The sequence below is a fragment of the Eretmochelys imbricata genome, chromosome 16, assembly GCF_965152235.1.
Source record: "Eretmochelys imbricata isolate rEreImb1 chromosome 16, rEreImb1.hap1, whole genome shotgun sequence".
NCBI classification, from domain to species: domain Eukaryota; kingdom Metazoa; phylum Chordata; order Testudines; family Cheloniidae; genus Eretmochelys; species Eretmochelys imbricata.
This window is the reverse complement of record NC_135587.1, coordinates 17,473,300-17,496,796: the sequence shown is the minus strand read 5'-3', so window position 1 is coordinate 17,496,796 and position 23,497 is coordinate 17,473,300. Positions and strand designations below refer to the sequence as shown.

Sequence of the window (23,497 nt, the reverse complement as noted above, 5' to 3'; positions counted from 1 at the left end):
ACTGTATATGTCAACACTTCTAGCTGGGGGTGTGATTTCCAGCTTGAGAAGACATACTTGTGCTAGCTCTGATCAAGATAGCACTCTAAAAATAGTTTAGTCACAGCAGCATGAGTGGCAGAAAGGGCTAACTAGCCTGAGTGTGTACCTAGTATGGCTATACTCTATTTTTAGTGCGTTAGCTCAATTAGTAAAAAGAAAAGGAGTACTTGTGGCACCTTAGAGACTAACCAATTTATTTGAGCATAAACTTTCGTGAGTTACAGCTCACTTCATCGGATGCATCGGAGTAGAGCTTTTGAGGATCTAATCTAATTCTACATGCTTGCACAACCTGTTTAGTTCAATGGAGTATATTACCAAGTTTTGCCATCCAATACTTAGTTTTCTCCTTCCTAATATTGTTTCTTTCGTCACGCTTCTCTCCACAACCTTTTTATATTGGTTATTTTTAACTGTATATTTCTTTTCTTAGAGTCAGAATTTTTTAGTGTACATTCTGATTCTAGCTCTGCCACTGACTTGCTGTGTAGCTGTTAGCATGTCACTTAACCTCACTGAGTCTGACCTGTCTACATTACAAGTACAACTGAGCTTTTGTATCTAGTTTGTGACACTCCTGTCTGACTCATTTTTAACAAACACAGTAGAGTTGTATCCATACAGCAGCTATTTTCATAACACAGCCATGTGATAGCCAAGTGTGCATGTCCACGTCTATATTCTGTAACCATCAGTGTGTTCTGGGCAGGTATTCCATAGCACCTCAGCAAGAGATAGTGCCTGGAGTACAAGCACCAGCAGAAAAAGAGGCAATACACTTTGGGATATCCCAATCACACAAAAAGCTGAGAGGTACGAGAACCAGCCAAACCCATTACACAAGCATGGTTGGGGTCCTGTCTATGCTGCAGAAAGTGTGACGAGCTTGTTACAGGAAAACAACCTTACACCAAAATTAGATCACTATGAACAGTGAAACATGCTGTCTGTCATAATGTGTTAACCAGGCTGAGTGACAATACAAACCACATTTAAACCCAACCATGTCACTGACTAGTTACAAACTTGATTAAATGTTGTAGTGTAGCTGAAGTCTCAGTTTCTGCCAGCTGTAAAATGTATAATATTTATCTAGGGTGCTGTGAGGAAGAATTAGTTAATGGGATCAATCCTACAATTCTTCCTCAAGAAAAAGTCCTGTTGACTTCAGTAAGACTCAATGAGTAATTAATACAGGCTTGAACGCAATACAATGTTTTTAAGACAAAAATATAGTCATGATTCCATGTATCCTATTATTGCAGCTGGAGAATTTGTCACAAACTATATAGTCTGCCACAGAAATCCTAGAATCATAGAACTGGAAGGGACCTTGTGTCCACTGCATTCATGGCAGGACTAAATGTTTTCTAGACCATCCCTGACAGGTGTTTGTCTAACCTACTCTTAAAAATCTCCAATGATGGAGATTCCACAACCTCCCTAGGCAATTATTCCAGTGCTTAACCACCCTGACAGTTAGGAAGTTTTTCATAATGTCCAAACTAAACCCCCTTGCTGCAATGTAAGCCCATTGCTTCTTGTCCTATCCTCAGAGGTTAAGGAGAACAATTTTTCCCCTCCTCCTTGTAACAACCTTTTATGTACTTGAAAACTTTTATCATGTCCCCTCTCTGTCTTCCCTCCTCCAGACTAAACAACCCCCCCTTTTTTTTTTTCAATCTTCCCTCATTGGTCATGTTTTCTAGACCTTTAATCATTTTTGTTGCTCTTCTGTCTTACTGTCTCCAATTTGGCCACATCTTTCCTGAAACGTGGTGTCTAGAACTGGACACAATACTCCAGTTGAAGTCTAATCAGCACGGAGTAGAACTGAAGAATTATTTTTTGTGTCTTGCTTACAACATTCCTGCTAATACATCCCAGAATGGTTTTTGCTTTTTTTGCAGCAGTGGTATACTGTTGACTCCTTTTTCGCTTGTGATCCACTATAACCCCCAGATCCCTTTCTGCAGTACTCCTTCCTAGGCAGTCATTTCCTGTTTTGTATGTGTGCAACTGATTGTTCCTTGTTAAGTGAAGTACTTTGCATTTGCCCTTATTGAATTTTGTCCTGTTTACTTCAGACCATTTCTCCGGTTTGTCCAGATCATTTTGAATTTTAATCCTATCCTCCAAAGCATATTCAACCCCTCCCAGCTTGGTATCATCCACAAACTTCATAAGTGTACTCTCTATGCCATTGTCTAAATCAGTGGTTCCCAAACTTGTTCCGCTGCTTGTGCCGGGAAAGCCCCGGCGGGCCAGGCCGGTTTGTTTATCAGCTGCGTCCACAGGTTCGGCCGATCGCGGCTCCCAGCGGCTGCGGTTCACTGCTCCAGGCCAATGGGAGCTGCTGGAAGTGGAGCGGGCCGAGGGATATACTGGCCGCCACTTCCAGCAGCTCCCATTGGCCTAGAGCAGCGAACCGCGGCCACTGGGAGCTGCGATCGGCCAAACCTGCGGACACGGCAGGTAAACAAACCGGCCCGGCCCGCCAGGGGCTTTCCCGGCACAAGCGGCGGAACAAGTTTGGGAACCACTGATCTAAATCATTATTGATCTAAATGTGAAGCAAACATGAGAACTTCATTAGAAAAAAAAGTTTCCAGCCTTTATGATTAGGAGAAATAATTCCAAATGTAAGCCAATACTGTGTTGTTTTTTCTGAGTTTGTAGACGGCCTGAAACAATGTTAAACTGCCCCCATTCATTTCAAGAGATGCTCAGCAGCTGACAGGACCAGTCTCAGTATTTGTACAGCAGAACCTCAGAGTTATGAACTGACCAGTCAACCACACACCTCATTTGGAGCTGGAAGTACACAGTCAGTCAACAGCAAAGACTAAAAACAAAACCAAAAACACACCAACACCCCCAAATACAGTACAGCGCTGTGTCAAATGTAGACTACTAAAAGAATAAAGGGAAAGTTTAAAAAAAGATTTGACAAGGTAAGGAAACTGTTTCTGTGCTTGTTTCGTTTAAATTAAGATGGTTAAAAGCAGCATTTTTCTTCTGCATAGTAAAGTTTTAAAGCTGTATTAAGTCAATGTTCAGTTGTAAACTTTTTAAAAAACAACCATAATGTTTTGTTCAGAGTTACAAACATTTCAGAGTAATGAACAACCTCCAGTCTTGAGGTGTTCATAACTCAGGTTCTCCTGTAGTTGATTGCCCTGCCCACCTCCCCACCAACAAAACTTCTTTGTATTATCATAGACAGGTCACAGGCCATGAATTTTTGTTTACTGCCTATGACTGCCCATGATTTTTACTAAAAATACCTGTGACAAAAACACACTGAATTCCCCACCCTACAACCCTCTGTCACCCCACCTCTGTCTTGCACCCATACTCCCCGTGCCCGCTCCAGACCTCACTCACTCCTTAACTGGTTTCAGTGTAGCAGCCGTGTTAGTCTGTATTCGCAAAAAGAAAAGGAGTACTTGTGGCACCTTAGAGACTAACGAATTTATCTGAGCATAAGGTTTCGTGAGCTATAGCTCACTTCATGAATAACTCACGAAAGCTTATCCTCAAATAAATTTGTTAGTCTGTAAGGTGCCACAAGTACTCCTTTTCTTTTTACCTCCTTACTGACTTCACACCTCTCCCTACCCTCACACCTCTCCCTACCCTCACACTGACTCCCCGCTCCCCTACGTCCCCTCACTGACTCCCTACTCCCCACCTCTCTACACCCCCACACACTGACTCCTCACCCCTTATGTCCACCCACAGACCTCTCTACCCCTTCACTGACTCCCTTCTCCCCACCTCTCTATACGTCCCACACTGACTCCCTGACCTGCTACGTCCAGGGCCGGTGCAAGGATGTTTCACGCCCTAGGCAAAACTTCCACCTTACACCCACCCAGGAGCCCTGTGGCAGCTTCCCCCGCCTCGGCCCAGGGAGCCGCCGCTCCACTTCTCCCGCCTCCCAGGCTTACGGCGCCAATCAGTTGTTTGGCGCCGCAAGCCTGAGAGGGAGAGAAGCAGAGTGGGGCGGCATGCTCAGAGGAGGAGGTGGAGCAGAGGTGAGTTGGGGCGGGGAGCGGTTCCCTTGCACGCTGCCCCCTGTTACGTGCTGCAGGCGGCCCGCCCCGCTGCACCAGCTCATCACCGCTCCACCGCCTCCCTGGAGTGCGCTTTTGGCTATCCCCAACCACTTGGCACCCAGTGGCCAGTTTGCCTAGTGGTTGCACCGGCCCTGCCTAACTCCACCCACAGTCCTCTCTATCCGCTCACCGACTCCCTGCTCCCCACCTCTCTATACCTCCCTGCCCCCCTACGTCCACCCACAGACGTCTCTACCCCCTCACTGACTCCCTGCCCTCACCTCTCTATACCTCCCCCACCCTGCTACGTCCACCCACAGACGTCTCTACCCCCTCACTGACTCCCTGCCCTCACCTCTCTATACCTCCCCGCCCCCTACGTCCACCCACAAGCCACTCTATCCCCTCACTGACTCCCTGCTCCCCACCCCTCTATACTTCCCCCGCCCTGCTACGTCCACCCACAGACCACTCTAGCCCCTCACCGACTCTCTAGCCCCCCGCATAAGACTACATTTCCCAGGCTGCCCTGGGGCCGGCGCGGCCCCGTGGTGTTCCCGGCGCTTCTCGTTGCCAGGCTCGGGAGGCCCATTCGGCTGGCTACGGGGTAAGATGGCGGAGGGGGTGCTGAGCCCCGGGGTGAACCTGGAGGCCTTCTCCCAGGCCATCGCCGCTATCCAGGCGCTGCGCTCCAGCGTCACCCGGGTGTTTGACTGCCTGAAGGACGGGATGCGGAACAAGGAGACGCTGGAGGGCCGCGAGAAGAGCTTCGTCTCCTGTTTCCAGGAGAGCCTGCACTCGGTCAGCCGGGACTTGAGGTGCGTGCGGGGCCGGGGGCGGCTGCTCGCCGTGAGGCGCGGGGGCCGGGTTGGGGGGTGGCGGCGGGCCGGAGAGGCGGTGGGCAGAGGCGTGGAGGAGAAGGGGTGCCCTGCGCTCGGAGCGGAGCTGGGGCCTGGCTTCGGGGAGGGGAGGCCGGGCCGGGTGCACCCAGGTTTGGAAGGGGCATCCCCAGCTGGAACCATCCCGTGAGCCAGCGAGCCCCTGGGGCGCTGCACCGCCCCTGCCACTCCCCTTTCTGGCTGAGGAGCGTCCCTCCATTTTGCGCGGAAAAAGGGGGGAGAGAGATTTTTAAATAGGGAACGTGATTCGACGAGCACAACAAGGCGCGGGGAGGGCTGGCCATTACCTTTCCCTCCTGTCTTGGGACTGACTTGACTTGAAGTTGAACGTCGACTTAATTTTGTGGAAACAAGCTTATGTAAGGGCTAGGACCAGTTTGATGTGTTACCGGCACAAACGTTTCCCCTGCAGTATTTGAAATAAAATAAAATACCCCCCCTTCCCCTCTCCCAAAAAAAGAAGTCTTAGCACTAAGGACCTCAGAGTGAAACTGAGGGCAAACGAGTCACACTGACAGAACAGAATCTACCTTTTTAGGTTGGGACCATGGAAAAGTAAACAAAGAGCATAAATAGAAGTAGACTGGATTTTCAGAATTCTTTCCGTTTTAATAGGTGTTAGTAAGTAACTTTGTTTGTGCATAGTGTTTGATTTTAAAGTTAACAGCATCTCTTTTTTAAAAGCTACATTTCAAATTCATCCCGAAGGTTGAGTTTTGATAGGATGCATCAGAACTGAGAGGTGGTGAGCCCAGTTATCAGTTGTGTGGCTTATTGGGGTAGATTTCTAACAGCTCATCAGCAGGGGATATTGTGGTCTCATTGTTTCCTTCTATTCCCCATTTGTCTGTTTCCATCTTTTGTCTCTTGTTTTATATTTAGGCCCAGGTTCTCAGGTGTGTTTAAACACCTAACTGACCTAACTTCGATTGGAGTTAATGAGAGTTAGGCACCTAAATATCTTTGAGGATCTGGGCCTTAGTTTATCAACTCTTTGGGGCAGGGACTGTCTTTTTGTTCTGTTTGTACAGCATCTAGCACCTAAGATTTCCAAAGGGGTCTGCACTTCCATTTGAAGTTTTTTAGGGCTCCACAAATGAAAAAAAGGTAGAACACCACTGACCTAAGTGAAAGAGGAGGAATTTGTGGGGTACACTAGTTTAACAAAAGCAACGAGGAGTACTTGTGACACCTTAGAGACTAACAAATTTATTTGGGCATAAGCTTTCGTGGGCTAAAAGTGGGTTTAGCCCACGAAAGCTTATGCCCAAATAAATTTGTTAGTCTCTAAGGTGCCACAAGTACTCCTCGTTGTTTTTGCTGATACAGACTAACATGGCTACCACTCTGAAACTAAAAGAAAAGGAGTACTTGTGGCACCTTAGAAACTAACCAATTTATTTATTCGTGTAGCTCACGAAAGCTTATGCTCAAATAAATTGGTTAGTCTCTAAGGTGTCAGAAGTACTCCTTTTTTTTTTGCGAATACAGACTAACATTGCTGCTACTCTGAGCTCTGAAACTAGTTTAACAATGATGCTAAACTTTGTTTGTAGGATAGGAAGCTATGGAAATTATTTTTCTCCACCAAATCTTATATTTTTATACAAACAACAAAAGTAACTCTCAACGAATGTACATTAATCTAAGTGACTGCTTGTTCTGCTTTTGCCTTTATGCTCCTATGCATCTGGTATTTTCATTTTAACATAGGACCTGATCCTGCAAAGGGATTGATATAATAATAGTATAATAATAATAATAAATATAATACAAGAAAGCTAGCTAAGAGCTACTTGAACAGATCCCTTTGCAAGATCAAGGCCTCAGACTGTAAGCTGTTTTGTCTTTATTTGTTTTGTAAAGTGTAGTGCTGTAAAAGTTATCAGTAATCATTTCACTGACTCTAAACATTCAGTAACTTCTCTATAGACTAGGGAAAATCGTATAATTCTGAAACCTAGGGTAACCAAGAACTCAGTCCAGACGAGTGACATTTTATTACTTACTGCCCCCCCATATGAGCTGCTGTGTTGCACTTAAACCAATATGATCATAGTGAGGCTGTGAAGATAACTAGCTTCCTACTTGATTCCTTGTAAACACAAGAAAATTAAAGGTGCAGATAAGATGGAGGACTTTCTCCACTACTTTGCTAAATTTCTATTTTGACAATACTCAGCTGATTTTTTTTTTCTTCTTCCCCTTGCACACACACAGAAATTGCACTTTGGTTAGTTCCAAAACTGTGCCACTTTTTTTTTTATTAGCCAACCAAATTTGATGACAAAGTGTCTGTGAATAAGTTACTTGAAATATTTTCCTGACTTTCATCTTAGCAAGAGAAGGTATTCTTACCCATTTTTATAAATATCTAATTATTTTTTCTGAAGTTTGCAACATAATTGGATAGATATCATTTTTATTATTTATAGAACAAGCAAAAGTGAGAGAGGTGCTTTAGACACATAATAACATATTTAAATTACTGAATGAAATAAGGATCTGATCAAAAGCCTGTTGAAGTCAATGGACTTTGGATAATACCATAAAAAGGCAATTTATGTTTAATGTTACTACTGTGAGTAATCCCACTTATTTCAATTTGCCTGCTTTCAGTAGTAAAGCTATCATGTGCCTAAATGTTTGCAGGAATGGAGCCTTAAGGTGGTGTGAGACATGTAAGTCAGAGGGAATGATAGTTAAGGCTACATTTTTGTCATGGGTATTTTTAGTAAAAGTCATGGACAGGTCATGGGCAGTAAACAAAAATTCATGGCCCATGACCTATCTATGACTTTTACTATATACCTGTAACTAAAATTTGGGCTGGGGCCTGAGAGTACTCTGGGCGGGGAGCCGTCCGGGGGCGTTGGGGGAGGTGGCCCAGGACCCCTGCTGGTGCTGGGGTGGGGGGAGGGTTGGTGGGGCTGGCAGGCTCCCCTACCCAGCTCCATATGTGCCTGCAGCTCTCATTGGCTGGGAACTGCAGTTCTACCAACCCTGGTCCAAAATATTCTGAATCTTCATGGCATGTTACAAAGCCCATGTATTTACCAAGGTTTTTGGGGAGGGAGAAGTGTTGTTGTTTGGGGGTGGGTCATTTGTGACTTTTCGGTTAATACTGGTGATTAAATGCTTGTCAAACTGCCTTGAGCTTTGGACAAGCATTTTTAAATTTTTATGTCTAAATTGATTTTTTTTTAATTGTGAGATGTGTAAGGACCATATCTTACATGCACACTTGATTGTTCACTCCACACTATCTACAGTTCTTACATAAAAGGTGTTTGTTTTTTTACTTCTAGTGAACTGGAACGTCTGAGCAATCTAGTAGGCAAACCATCTGAGAACCATCCTCTCCATAATAGTGGATTGTTGAGCCTAGATCCTGTACAGGACAAAACTCCTCTCTACAGTCAACTACTTCAGGCCTATAAATGGTCAAACAAGGTAAACCATGTGTATCAAATTGCTAATGAATAGATCTTTTGTAGACTGAAGTAATTAAATAATAGGGTGGGTAGTTGGTGTGCATTGGTATATAATGTTTGGTCCGCTACAAAGGCAGAACCCTATGTATTTCACATTATCAAGGCTGCAGAACTTATGAAACAGAATTTAAGCTTTAATTTTAAAAAGAATTTAAAAGTTTTTAATTCTTATGTTTGTGAAGATAATATTCCAAATGTGAACTGATGTTGTATCGTCATTGTAATGGGGTGTGGAGGGTCAGGTGGTCAAGTGATTGGAACTGTTGACTGCCAGCTCCTGGCTTCCCTGGTCAGGGTGCTCAGTCTTTAAGTCAGTGGGGCAGGGGGACCCGGGCCCTCCCACTCCACCAGGTCCCAGCCCAGCGCCCTGTGTGAGTCAACCCCTGAGCAGGGGACCTCCCAACGGGGAGTCTATGTCCACTGTCCTGGGCTGCTTCCTATTGCTGTTGCTTCAGTTTGTGGAGTGGCCCCTATAATCCAAGTTGCTGTGGTGGCTTCTCTCTAAGTAGCATCCCCTCGTGGACCTTGGGTGCTGTCCTGCTGCAGTCCCAGATTCCTCTGGGCAGGGCAGCCATAAGTTTGGCGGAGCCGGAACCCCACAAGGTCTCTGTGCTTTAGTCACCCAGTTATCTCTTAGGCCGGCTCTCTGAAGTCTTTCAGCCAGGGAGACCGTGCTTATTTTCTGCCTTGGCTGACAAGTTAGTGATCCTTCCCCTCAGGTAGAGAGGCAGCTAGCTCCTGCCTCTCTGCCAGTTAGCCCTGAACTGAACCAGGTTCTCTCCTTTTCTCCTCCCCCACCCCACCCCCGGCCTGGTACTGGCTGCAGGTACAATGGGGCAAGGCTAACTGGGCCCAAAGGCCCTCTTTAACCCCTTCCATGCTGGTGGGCAGATTCTTCACTTCATCAGGGTCATCTGCAGAACTATCCATATTTCTCTTGGTGGGGTGTAACTCTGAAACTTAACGTTGTGTTGTCTATTCAAATTGATGGTCATTTTAGCACAAATATCTTTGTAATAATGCCCTTATTTGTCCTTGGAGGAGGTACCAGACTTTGTGGCAGAAGGCAGTAGGATGCTGAGGTGGAGAACTAGGAGTTTAAGTCCCTTCCAAACCTACTTGCGACAGAGAAACTGGACATGCATCCCTTTCCCTTTGCCAAAAGCCTCACCTGCCTCCCATGCCTTCCCAAATGCTAAAACTGTCCCGTCTTGCAGCTAAAACCTCCTGCTTCACACCTCCCTGATAATTATTGGTGTGTACCTCTGTACAGTAAATATAAAAATCTGTCGTATATTTACCTCTTCTGGACTGTATAAATTAAATTGAATAGCAGAGTAAACCCCACAATGAAGACTCTGCTGATCATATTGTGACTTTTCATTTTTAATTCAATACAATCTTCTATTTTAATTTACCTGTAGTGCTGCAGAATGTGTAGTCTGATGCAAAACTCAGTATTAGTTTAATTTAAAGTGTGATTACCCGCCCCGCCTCTCCGAACTGATTTTTTTCTGTTTAAAGTGTAGTTATTGTCAGCAGTTTGACTTTCTTACTTAGCAGACCTGCTCCCTGGGTATAGTCAGAGACATAAAACCCTGTTACTGAGTTTTGTTTTGTTGACAAATTCAAAATGAAACACAAAATCAAGCCCAACCTCTCTCCCCAGGCTTGGGTGCTTCCAGTGGGTTTTTCAATCAAACGTTGCCAACCTGTTGTACATAACTGCTTACTTTACAAAGTTTTTTTTTTTTTTTTTAAATAACAAAAATTACTTTGTACCCTTGTGAGGACTCCAGAGCCAGGACAACTAGGGGAGAGTGTGAGGTGGATTTGTGTATGGCGTATGTTCATTACTGGTAAGAGATTCTGCAACTGGAACTTAGCTAATAATTCTGATGATGCGCAAGAAATAGCAGAATCCATCTCTCTTACACACTTGTATAGGTTTTGTAGCAGTATCAGGAATAAAAATTAGCAAAAATTATTTTGGGCAGTAAAGTAAGCAGATCTGTGTTCCAGCTGTAGATGATTTCTTACTGGTGATGCCTGACCAAGAAAGACTCTCAGATTCCAGGATGAATTTGGAAGGTGACTTTTCATTTGTAAACTGAGCAAATTGATCTAGTCTTATTAAGACCCACAGAGCCCCACACTATCATTTTTGCAATAGTTTTTCAGAGTGCAAATGCATGTTAACATTTTATAAATTAGGTGGAATTTAGTGCTAATAGGTACTTGTCTTTTGGGAGGGGGGATTTTTTTTTTAGTGGAAACATATTGTACAGATCTAGTCTATAATAAATAAATATATATATTTTTTGCATTTAACTAGTTATTTTCTGCTTGATGCATCTCTAAATATTACCAGCTTCCTTTCCTGAGTTTCTTGTAATCTGCAGTCACCTCCTGCTGTCTTTGCAGCACTTGGCACTGGTATATAGATTACCTTAGTTGCTAACAGCAGATCTGTCACCCGTGTGACAGCTTTAGCCATCCAGTGGCTTTGCCTGTAGCTGCAAAGATTCTAGTGGTGTTCAAGCATGCTGGTGCTTAATTTTTCTTCATTGATAAACATGTGTTATGAATAAAATGTAATTAGCATAACTTTAAAGCATGTCTTTGGCCACCTCCTCTCGCTACTGTATGTGTCCCCTGTTTGGAAGGGAAGTTTCAGTAGTGGTAATGTGTGGATGCACTTTTTCTGTCTGCATTTAATTTTTAATTTGTGACCCCTTTGTGGCTTGCTTGTTGTATTTTTGATGAGCTGAGATGAGGGCATTTCCCTTTCCCTTTCTCTTTAGATGGTTCATGCATTACTGATTGCATGAATAATCAAATGGTTGTTTGTGGAAGATAAAGAAAGGCGGGGTGTGTGTGTGTGTGTGGGGGGGGAAATTGCTAGGGTAGGATTCCAAAAGACATTCATAAAGCACAGGGAAAGCAATTGTAAAAGTCTTCTACTGTTGCATGGATCAAATGGCGATTAGTGTCTTAAGGCTTTGGCCTGGGGCCACGTATTTAGTTTATACTTAATAGTTGTGGTTTTGCAGAGATTTACCCCAATAACTTACTTTGTTGTTCCCATGAACCACAAAACCGGTTCCTTCTGAACAGCTAAGGTTTGCCTGCTCCAGGGCTACAGAAGATTATAATGAAAGAACTAATTCTTTCCCTAGAGAAGAGTTATCTTGGCTGCTCTTTATTAACACCTGCTATTTTGATATTTACTTATTGTAGTTTTTGCAGATGGTAAAGTTGTACATGTAATAGAGACAGCTGTGTTCTTTGGGAACACAAAACAGCTTGTTAAACATATTAATTAAACACACATGAATCTGCAAAAGAACTTTACTTTTACAGATGTTGCCTAGCAAAGCTTATAAATTTTAGCTGATATAAACACTGAAAGTTGAAACTGATCATTTATAAGGGAGGAATTAGATGGCTTTTTGTTTGCTTTGGCTAATGACTTGCTGTTTTAAGGCAGAAATTATATAGCTCAATTGAGTTAATTCCTCGTCCTAGAGCTCACAGAGACATGACATGTCTCCATTAGTCAGTATTTAGGTCTAATATATGGAGTGATGTGTGGTTTTTGGTTTTTTTTTAAACTGTTTCTTTAAGAATGGAAGCTAAGTTTTTAATTATAATTGAAGAACCATTTCCCAAATTGACCTTCCTGTGCATTCTGATTTAATGCTGAAGATATATATTGGAAAACAAGAAAAGAATTAGGTATCTTCCTGTAGGTGAAATGCTGATTGGATGTTGGTAAGTTATGGTGCTCTTTGGAACCAGCAGTTATCTTTTTTTAACACTCATTGAGCTCTGCCTAATGATTAGAAATTGTTTTCTGTTTCAATAATCATGTACATATGGACAATTGCATTTTTGTACTTTGCTCTGCCAAATGGATCATGGCCTGTGGATGTGTGGTCTGATATTATTTAGACCACTCAGCACTTCACCTGCAGAATAATACTTTTCATTGTTTTCTAGTGTGCATCCCTGCATTACATCAGAATTCACAGAAAAAATCTTATGGGAAGATAGTACCACAATTATAATTCTACACTTGAGGAACTGGTTAAAAGTCACTTAAATTAGACTGAAATACTGACTAATACAGACATTTTATATCCATATATGTTTCATACAAAAATTATATTAAAATTACATTAAGGTGGCAAAGCCAAGTGTTCAAAAGTTAGGAAATGCCAGAATAAAGGTTGCCTGTGCAGCCTTAACTCTGACTCCTTGTTTGTAAGCATTATATTAGCTTTTAATTATATGATCATATACTATTTTTATACCACCTGATTCAGTGCATAGGTTGAGGGGTGCTCAGAGGCTGAGGCAATTATTTAATACTTATATTTACTGCATGCTGTCCAAATGCTGCCCTAAGTATGGAATATTTTCATAGCTTTTTCTGTTGTGCTCTCAAATGTTAATGAGTTCATCTTTACAACTTCCCTGTGAAGAAGGGAAGTATTGTTATCCCAATTTTACAAGTAGGGAACTGAAGCACATTGAGATTTAGGCCAAAATTTACAAAAGTGCCTACTGACTTTGGGTGCCCAAGATGCTGGTACCCTGAGATTTCAGAGGTGTAGAGCACCTGCAACTCCTATTGACTTCCATTGGAATTGAGTGCTCAGCAGTCTTGAAAATTAGACTCTAGGTAGGTGTCTCAGGTAGAACTCCCAAAAAAATGAACAATCAGTGACTACCTGTGCAAATTTTATTTTAAATGACTAATCTAACATCACATCTGTGACAGAACCAGTGACAGAACTCTCTTCTCCTGGATCTCAGTCCTGTATGCCTCATCTTTCTGTTGAACATATTTAACTTTCTGCTGCAAATGAGGCCATGGACCTACGGATAACCACTTCATTCACTAATCAACCCTGCCTTGTGTGCTGTCCATTCTGTGCACTGAATGATGGAGTAGTCTTGTGGAAAAAAAGTAGGTGATTGTCTAATTTAAGTCTGTTTTATAAAGTATACACAATTATATTGGATACATGACATCTAGGCTAATTTAATTTTTAATCTATTAAAGCTTGTAATATAATAGCTATCATGCCAGTTGTAGCAATGTTTGAATTTGGACTAAATTTATCATCTTTGAACACTTGAGCTCCACCTCATTCTTTGAGTCAGATGTACCTTTGATCCTTCATCCGCTGCTTCTGTGAGGTTATTGCTTGTTCTGTATATTCATCCATCCTCCTTGCCCTTGGGGTGTCATTTGTGTACCTTAGCCCTGTGCATGCCTGAGGCAATGCCTGTTAAGGTATATTCATTGATTCCATTGGAACAGTAAATGTGTTGCATACTGTATGTCAATGGAGCTAGGTGAACACTTTCATAGGAAAAATGCTTCTTATCTTAAAGGGACATTTTCAAGTAGTTAATGCCTCAGGTTTGACCTTTTTAAAATTAATCATCTGGTAGAGAATTTTTGCTGCTTTGAAGGGAGTGTGGAGAGGCACTATGTCTAACTCGCATCAACCCCTATTCCTGGTGGTCTTAAAGTTGTAGGGCTGTTCTGTAGCAGCAGACTTAAACATTGTTCCTGGAGTTGTTAAAATTAATCTTGCTAGTAACAAAATTCCTAATGCACAAACCAGAACAAAGTCTTGTAAACACTTTCAGCAGGGAAAGAAGTTGAATTTTCAGACTTTCAGTGGATGTTGCATAAAGTGTGTGGTGTGAAACTTTTGAAAGAAACATAGCATATATTCAAGAAAATAATTACATATTTCACTTTGAATTAAAACACAGAAATAAAGCACTATACTATTCTACAGTGGTTACATGATACATTTTTTATTATGCCTAAAGTGATGCTTCCAAATTTTCATCCTTGTGACATGTACAAGGATGGGTGGTGATGGTGGTAGTTAGAACAGAATCAAGGTTGCATTAGAAAATTCTGTTAATGGTATACTTGGGGAGGCAATATTATGTAGTAGTTAGAGCAAGTGACTTGAAATCAAAGTTCTGAAATCTGACACTGACTGGCTGTATAATTTAAGGCAGATTAATTAATTTGTCAGTTTAATCATCTGTATAAAGAAGATTATAGCTACTAGACCTTAAGATACAATTGATATGTGTAAAGCATTATAAGATCCTTAAATAAAGGGTGGTGTGCAAGTGCAAATTATTAGGAATTCATTTTAAAACACCAGATTCTCTAATACAGAGTATGAAGTTAAATTGAACCAAGATAGAAAATATTATTGTTAATCTGCGTATTGGACTTGAGGAAACTAATGAGATGTTGTAGGTTTAATATTTACTTGATAGATGATTTTCTTTCTAAAATGCTTACATTATTTTATCCGTAGTATTTTACAGATAGTTAAATATCTAACTTTAGTGTTAATTACCATTAGTGAGTTAAAATGATTTAGTCACTCGAGAAAAGAGAAACTACATGTTCCTTTTCTGTTTATTAAATTACCTTGTTTCTTTCTAAATTATTTGTGTCGATTGTGTTAGTTGCACACCTGAAAAAGGAAATCAATAGAGCCTCATCGAGATAGTCCAGACTTGTTAGGCTGTCCTTGATAGCTTAGTATCGATTAGACACAAATATTGGGCTTAACGGCAATAAAATGCCATTAAATGTTAACCATAATACTAGAGGAACACTGTTGAGGTAATTTTTTTTCTTCTTGATTGTAAAGTGAAGCATTCATTCCAAGGAACATTAATTTTAATTGCTGGATGCGCTCAAACATTTTGAATTTAATGCAGTTTTACAGTGGTATGGGCAATGTAACTGAATTATTATGTTGGCAGTTCTTTGGAAACTGGCATATAGCCAAGATGATGTACTCTAGGGACTCCATCCTATAAAAATGCAGGGTTGTAATATTTTGACATGCTGTTACAGGGGATCCAACTTTTTCTATAGATATTTCATTCATCCAAAGGGGAAATGTTTTCCTTTTAAACCTATTGTAACATCAGCTGGGTGATACATGTGCCTGGCATATTGAGAAAACTTTATTATGATAGCTTGGCTGCCTGGGAACTAATTGCTGGGGCCCAGTGCTTCTGAAGGTTACTCTTGAAGAGCTATCTTTGCTGTTCAGGATACAAATGTTAATGTTATTAGTAGATTTTTGGCTCTTGACATACTTGATGAGTAGGATGGTGGTCTAGAAAAGTGCCTGTTTAGGGGAAAGATTTTAAATGATCAGACCTTTGGAGTTGGTACTCCAGTCAATGGAGGAGCAGTTGACAATAATACCAGTAGAGCTTAAACGCTTCTGTTGGTATGATCTTATGGTTAAGACATAGACTAGGAGTTTGGGCCCTTGGATTCCATTCCTGACTTGCTTACTAATTTTCCTTGTAACCTTGGACATGTCACCAAAATCTCTGTGCCTCAACTTTCTCAAGTGTAAAATGATATAATACTTTTGAGTCTAAATATGTGTAAAGTGGAAGTATTATCCAGTTAGTCACTAATCTTGTTCATTTGTCTGGCAGCTTGAAAAATGCCCTTATTGGTTTCTAATTCTTTACAATTTTTTGCAAATGTTTTGGTGAAATGCCTTTAGTCTTCTGAATTCCATTTTCTGAATATTCTGACTTTGAAAGGTTTAGGGAAGAGATGATTACCTCATCCCACCTAACTGCCATAGGTATTAATTGTTCCTTTGTGCTCTACCTGGGGTACAGTTAGTGCCATTATTCCTAGATTTGTCTCAGTGACCAGCAGAGGGGTGGCAAAATTCAGGTGGAACATAAATTCTCTCAGTGATTTTAGTGTTAGAGGGTAACATGGAGGAAGACCATCAGATAAAATGTGTTTATGCCAGTAATTGTCAATAACAAAAATGTCACTGGAGGAGGAAAAATAATTGCCTAAAGGGTCACCAAGATTATAAGGGATTTTTATAAAAGTGAGAAAATTATTTGAAAAATTACCATTACCAACAGGGAGGAGGGGGGCTGGACACTGCTGAGTATAGTACAGTATTTACTCTTCCTAAAAAAACACCTGCTAGAGCAGCAATTGGGGAAGAAAGAGACAAGTAGGAAGAGTAGGACTACATCAGTTATGCCCATCTATTTTTGGTGAGGGATCATTTTTTTAGTGATTGATACAGGAGATTGGAAGTCAGGTCTCCCATGTTCAGCTCCTGACTCTGCTTCTGACTTGCTGTGTGATCTTGAGCAAATCACTTAATCTCTTTGGGAGCCTGTCACCTACCTACTTCACTGGCATTGAGGCTTAATTCATCTCTCTACAGCACTTGGAGACAATCAGCTTGGGAGTGTATATATAACTACAAAATATCATTCTCTGACATCTGATAAATCGTTTAAAACAAAAGGAAAGAAATTCCTAACGTCACATGAACATTGAGATACATGGTGGCTACTGTTGAAAAGTGCACAGAAGTATTCCTGCAGGCTCCTGCTCAACAGGATAGTGCATTGTCATAAAAATTCCCAGAAGGAGACTACTTAAAAAACCAAGAAACTTCTTAAATGAGCCTTTTGTCTCTGAGCATTGCAGAACAGTGGGGTTCACAGTGATGGTTAATATCACAGGAAAATTTGTTTAATCTGTATGAGCTAAATATGTGATTAGGTATAAATATTTTGTGTTTCACAAAATAGGAATCACCTAGTCCAGGTCTCATTAACCAGTTATTCTGGGAATGTCTGCTGCAGAGGGACCACCTATGGTGCAGTGTTTAGGCACAATGAAGGTAAGTTAATAGCAGCCATAGCTCAGAACTGCCTGGCCTTCCTGGCGGTCTGTTTTTTAACATTAAGGTTCTCATATCCACTTATGGTGAGTTTAATGTATTCTGGATTATATAGTGTATTGTTGCAGTTCAGTAGATACCTTGATGTCCCACAGAGATCATGCTTTTGTAATGTGTGCACCACTGTGCTTTTCCTCTGCACACAGGAACCTGCCAGCTCATATTTTGTGTTCTCTAAGATGCTTTCTCAGGGCTGACTGCAGGATGGCCTTAAGAAAAATGGTGAGTCTCTGGTGCTTGCCGGTACAACTTGTTCTTTGATTAATTTATCTAATCTAACTATCCTGCTATCAACCCGAGAGGGTAATTTATTCACAAATTACCCTTTAAACATAGAGGAGTCTCTCAGATAAGCACCCTGTTGATCCTTTACAGAAGATCCATAGTATTTGTTCAACAGATGTGTGCATGAGAGAAAGAGAGAGAGAGAATGCTACAGCAGCAACACTGGTTTAGAAATTAAACTTCTAGCATTTATCAAAAAACTTGAGTACAATATTTATAATATTAGTGTTAAATGTTTAATTTGAAAATGAGTCTGAATTTCTTGCGTTTGTGTAAAGTGCCATTTTTACACATCGCCCACTTACATGGATAATAACATTCACTATTACATTAGATAGAATTAAAATTTATAAGGAATATAAACCCTCATGCTTAAGGACAATTAGACACCCCCAACTACTTCAGAGTAGGAAGAAATCTCCCCTGTAGTCTGGCTATTCATTGTGGGCTTCTTGCACCTTCCTCTGAATCTTCTGGTGTCAGCTACTGTTGGAGAAAGAATACTGGATTAGAGGCACTGTTGGTCTGATCCAGTGTGACAGTTCCTATGTTCTTCTCTGTCAGCTACGTTTCCACTTTTGTCTGTGAAGATGGAAGATTCTCTTTAAACTCTAAGAAGAATTTTAAAAAGGAAGTGGTTATAGTTGGAAGCTATTTTCTGTATCTTTGTATTACCAACAAAACTCCAGCTTAATCCAGTGGTGCAGAATTGAGCCCTTAGCAGGACTAACTGCAGTAATAGAACTAGGAATCAAAAGAAACTAGAAGACCATAATCCTCATCCTCTTTTCCCTTGCCCCTAAATGAACCTCCTCACTTTTCTTCTCTTTTAATTCAGCATTTTTCCTTTCTGTTTTCCCCTTCCTTCCCCTCTGTTGCTTTTAGAGTTTTGTATGATTGTCTTCCCTCTTCTTCCCTTTGCTTCTTCCCCATCTTTTTGTTGAGTACTAGCCCCACCTTTTTGAGGTTGAGAATGTATGCATGTGATGTGATTTCTTCAAATTCCAACTCCCCCATTTCCCCAATTAAAACAAAAAAGGTATACATCTTAGCGAAGCCCCCTTTGGCAGAAGAGAGCTTTACATGGATTCTTATGAAGCTCCTACGCCCCAGACAAAAGAAGTTGCTATGGAGTAATGAGGCTCTCCTAAGGGCCAAGCATACTACCTTCCTAGCATGCCTCATCCTTGCTGGTCTAAGGAACAATACTTAGGCCTTGCCTACACTTAAAATTGAGTTTGACATAGCTATGCACTGAGCACTGTAGCTATTCTAACCTAACTTCTGGTATAGACATGGCTGTGTCAAAAGAAGAAGGCTTCCATGGACCTAGCTACTGCTCAGTGAAAAGGATTGCCTATAGCGATGGAAAAATCCCTTCCAGAGCTGTAGGAAGTGCCTACACTATGGTGCTTTGGGGGCATAGTTACAGCCACGTAGCTGTGCTGCTGTAGCACTAGGACCTCAGTTGGATGACTGCTGCCACCTCAGCCTGTCTGTCCTTCAGTTTTGGTCTCCCTCGCCTCCTCCATTGTTCTCTTTCTCCCCCTCAATGTTACTGTAAATCCTCCCTTGCCAACATCGGAGGATCACGCTTGTGCTGGTGACCTTACAGTGCTGGCCACAAGAGCAGAATAAATTTATAATTTTTACTCTGCTCCTGCTGGCATCACTGTAAAGGTGCTATGGGTAGCAGGGGACTAGTGGGATTTTACCACAGAGTAGCAGTGCTGTGCCAAATTTAAACCCTTGTACAGATCACAGGATATGCGTATGCTTTTCTTGTATAAGTGTGGTGAAGATGAGCAGTTCTGTCATTTTAAAGATACAAGAGAATTAACTAGGAATCCTTGGTCCATGTCTGCTTTTATAATTCTATAATTTTAAAAAAAGTAATCGTTTGATTTTACATTTTCTTTCCCAGCAGGAATTATTTTAATCATTTGCATTAGGGTGCTGTTGGCGAGGATAATACTTCATATGTGCAGCTAGAAGATGCACTCCTTATTTCAAGTTGTTAGAATGCTTTATAAAATCTGATACAGCCCACAAATATATTATACTGTGCTTGTGTGCATGGTGGTCTGTTGTTGTGCCTTTTGCCTTCTCTAATGCTGTAGTATCTTTCAGGGCTATGATTAAAGTAATGCCAGAAGCAGTACAACTCTCACTTTTCTTAGTTATGAGAAGTGATACACTAATATACAGTGCATCGTAAACCCCAACAGCTGAGTGTTGTTTCATATGTCCCTAAGTATTAATATCCTAGCTGTTAGCACATCTCAGGGTGAATATGATCAATGTTACTGTGCTCACCAAAACACTCCTCCTCTTCCCCATCCCCTCCAATTTTTATTCCTCTCTCTTCTTCTCTTATTCCTTTACAAGAGCTGTATGAACAGTTCATTTTTGGGTGGTTGAATATGCTGTAGATAAGCCAGTGAGACCACTCCTCCTTTCTACCTCCATTTTAATTTACATTGTGTAATCATTGCATACAGCTGGTTAAAGTTCCTTAATTTAATTTGTGTTAATAATAAAATTTGAATTAAATTGAGTCATGCACTTTTACAGAAGTGTGTGATTTGTATGGCATCTTGCTCTTCCACATACCACATTGGGGCTGTAAAAAAATGAAGACAAACATTTATAGAAGGTGATAAATATGACAAAGTATAATTGAAAGACATTATTATGTGCGGGTTATGTGAAGAGTCTGAAGCAGAATTCCTGGGTTCTGCTCCTGCTGCTGTTGTTCCTAGCACTGTCATTGACTCACTGTGTCACCGTGGGCAAGTCACTTAACCTCGCCATGTCTGGTTCCCATTAGTGGAATTAATACGTAAGGGGTAAAGCTCAATGTTGATGCAAATATGGCTATTAATACAATTATTTTTTGTATAATCTTAGGTTATTACAAGCTTGCCTGCATCTTTACTGAATTTTAGGAGATACTTTCATGCATACAAAACTTGGAGATTATGATAGCTCCCATGCTTATGTTTTTGGTTACTTACTTAATTAAACAATATGTTCAAGCTAATTAAGGAAATTCCTCCAAAATCTCTGCTTTCTGTCAACCAGTGACAAGCACCAAAAGTGTCCGAGGATGACACCACGTTACCCATAAAACCATATTTATTATCACCAAGCATGTTTACACAGACACTGGAATGCTGCTTTATTACATACACACATTTCAAAACATGTGTAAAAGAGAATATAAGTGTTAGTTGTTTGTTATGATTCATGCTATGAATAGAATACTTGATAGGAATTTTAATTGCAAGTTGTAAAATGTACTATGCATGGTAGCTTGTAAATCTAGGAACTATTTGGTCAAAAACAAATCAATATGAGTGTCTTCTCAAACAGGGCACGCATCCCTTTGGACAGGACACCAGTTTCAAATAAATAGACAAGTTCTTTATCTCAAGAAAACAAACTTTGTAAGACATTTATTATTTGTAATCAGGTCCACAAATCCATGACATTGGAGTCTCTGTTGTTCTGTTGACCTTGCAGGCAGGTCAGACTTGTCAGTCAGTGGCAGGAGAGGTATGGCTCTACCTCTGAGAAACTGACAGTTTTTTGCCTCTCTTCAGCTGCAGGCAGGCAGACCAGCCCAGCTCCTCCCTGCTGGTGGGGTGGAGGGAACCGGGGTTGGGAGGAGGGGGGGGGGAAATCCCCTGGCTCTTTATCAACAGAGGATTTCCTTTCTCCCTATAGTCACTGGGACTCTGTGTCCCTGTTCATGCACATGGAGTGCAGTATGGCAGAGAAGTCTAAGAGAGGGGAAACTACAAACTGCCGCTCCTGCATCTCACCACTGATGGAGTGCCTGGATGGAGATCTTTGCCTGTTCTGTGGAAACTCAAGAGCCTCTTCAGTATCCCAAGCAGGAAAATGCCTAGAAAGCAGTCAGTGGCAGTGCCTCAGCCTCAAAATCTCCCAGGCCTGACACAGGCAGCAGCCCCATGACCATGCAAATGGTGGCTCGGAGCATAAGTTGAAGCAAAATGTTGAAGGACCTGGGAAGCTTCCTGTCCAGCCACTGAAGCCTGCTCTCACAACCCCAACAGTTGACCATGGAGCAGCTACCCAGCTTCTCTCTTGAAGTGTGGTGGTGGCAGGGAGCTACTGTTTTAGAGGAGGCACAAGAAAGAGAGCCACATAGGGTCCCTTGGGACCAAACTCTTCCTTTCCACAGTATGCTCTTCCCCTCCTATTCTTGAAATGTTTCAGGATATTCCCTCCCAGTGTCTGCCCTCTACAGTCTTCCATTGTAGCAGGTGGACACTGTGACCCTCTAGGGCTGGAGCCTGCTCAAGGGATGGATAAGCTAGTAGTCCAGCGGTAAGGGACAAATGAAGTCTGGATTTTACAAATTTTGGAATCTTACAATCTTGTGTGTTTGGTGAAAAGCACAGGCTATGCCAGCTACGAAACTTAAATTAGTTTAAAGCTTTAATAAGACATTTTAGGACAATATATTACCACTTTAATTAAGCATGAAGCTTAAATAAAGCAGATAGAGCAGGATAGTGTAATGATCAATTACCCAGTCCTTGGGTGGAGGTTGGCTGTTTTTGTAATCATCAGATTCATGTTGGTCCAATCTGGTGAAGGTCCTGCATTGCTACACCTCTCACTTTGTTAAATACATATCCTTTATACCTTATCCTGCTAAAACTCTATCTGGTACCTTCTTATCTATCCTTTTATAACAATTATGATCCTCCTAATTCAGTCCAGCTGTCTTTCCGTTGCTTTCATGTATTTCATTATTTTTTACAACAATTGTCTTATTCTTATCTGCTTCTTGTGGCTTTTGTAGTTGCTGGTTGGCTAGTTCTGGTCAGTCAGAATCCCTCCTCTCTAGTCTGTTTTACTAGGGAGCTCTGCATGTGGCTAATAAATCACATATTGTCTGGTGTGCTTTGCCCTGTTACCTACACAGACCAAGAATCTACTGTAGATAAGACGCAAACCAACTGTCTGATCTTTACAACCTTTTGAAATTGTTTTAGCAAAGATTTAAAAGCTGTGTGAGTAAGACACATACATACAGAAAGCAGAAAAGTTTCATTTTACTTTTTCTTATAACACTATTAAATATATGATCTATATTTCTCTAACACTAATGTACGTTTATCTAACAGTTCATTATTAGGGCTGTCGCGCAATTAAACGAGAATAGAGTACCATTTATTTAAATATTTTTGGATGTTTTCTACATTTTCAAATATACTGATTTCAATTACAGCACAGAATATGAAGTGTACAGTGCTCACTTTATATTTACTTTTGATTACAGATATTTGCACTATAAAAAAATTGTATTTTTCAATTCACCTCATACAAGTACTGTCGTGCAATCTCTTTATCGTGAAAGTTGAACTTACAAATGCAGAATTATGTACAAAAAATAAAAAATGTAAAATTTTAGAGCCTACAAGTCCACTCAGTCCTACTTCTTGTTCAGTCAGTCACTCAGACAAGTTAGATTACATTTGCAGGAGATAATGCTGCCCACTTCTTGTTTACAATGTCACCTGAAAGTGAGAACAGGTGTTCACATGGCACTGTTGTAGCTAGTGTCATAAGATATTTATGTGCCAGATGTGTTAAAGATTGATATGTCCCTTCATGCTTCAGCCACCATTCTAGAGGACATGCATCCATGCTAACGAGGGGTTCTGTTCGATAACCATCCAAAGCAGATCAGAGCAACGCATGTTCAATCAACCAGTAGAAGGTTGATTTTCTTTTTTGGTGGTTTGGGTCCTGTAGTTTCTGCATCGGAGTGTTTCTCTTTTAAGACTTCTAAAAGCATGCTCCACATCTCATCCCTCTGAGATTTTGGAAGGCCCTTCAAATTCTTAAACTTGGGTCGAGTGCAGTTG

The 23,497-nt window shown here is 41.2% G+C and overlaps 2 protein-coding genes across 2 annotated transcripts in view; both read left to right on the top strand.

Annotated features, from left to right (window-relative positions):
• The window catches only part of TTF1 (transcription termination factor 1), a 250,404-nt gene that overhangs the window by 185,873 nt on the left and 41,034 nt on the right, over nucleotides 1-23,497 (top strand). The window lies entirely within an intron of this gene.
• The window catches only part of MED27 (mediator complex subunit 27), a 177,057-nt gene continuing 158,219 nt past the window's right edge, over nucleotides 4,660-23,497 (top strand). The window contains exons 1-2 of the mRNA XM_077836178.1: nucleotides 4,660-4,921; nucleotides 8,311-8,455. Coding sequence (XP_077692304.1) covers nucleotides 4,716-4,921; nucleotides 8,311-8,455 — 351 coding nt within the window. The 5' untranslated portion in view covers nucleotides 4,660-4,715. The remainder of the gene's footprint in view (nucleotides 4,922-8,310; nucleotides 8,456-23,497) is intronic.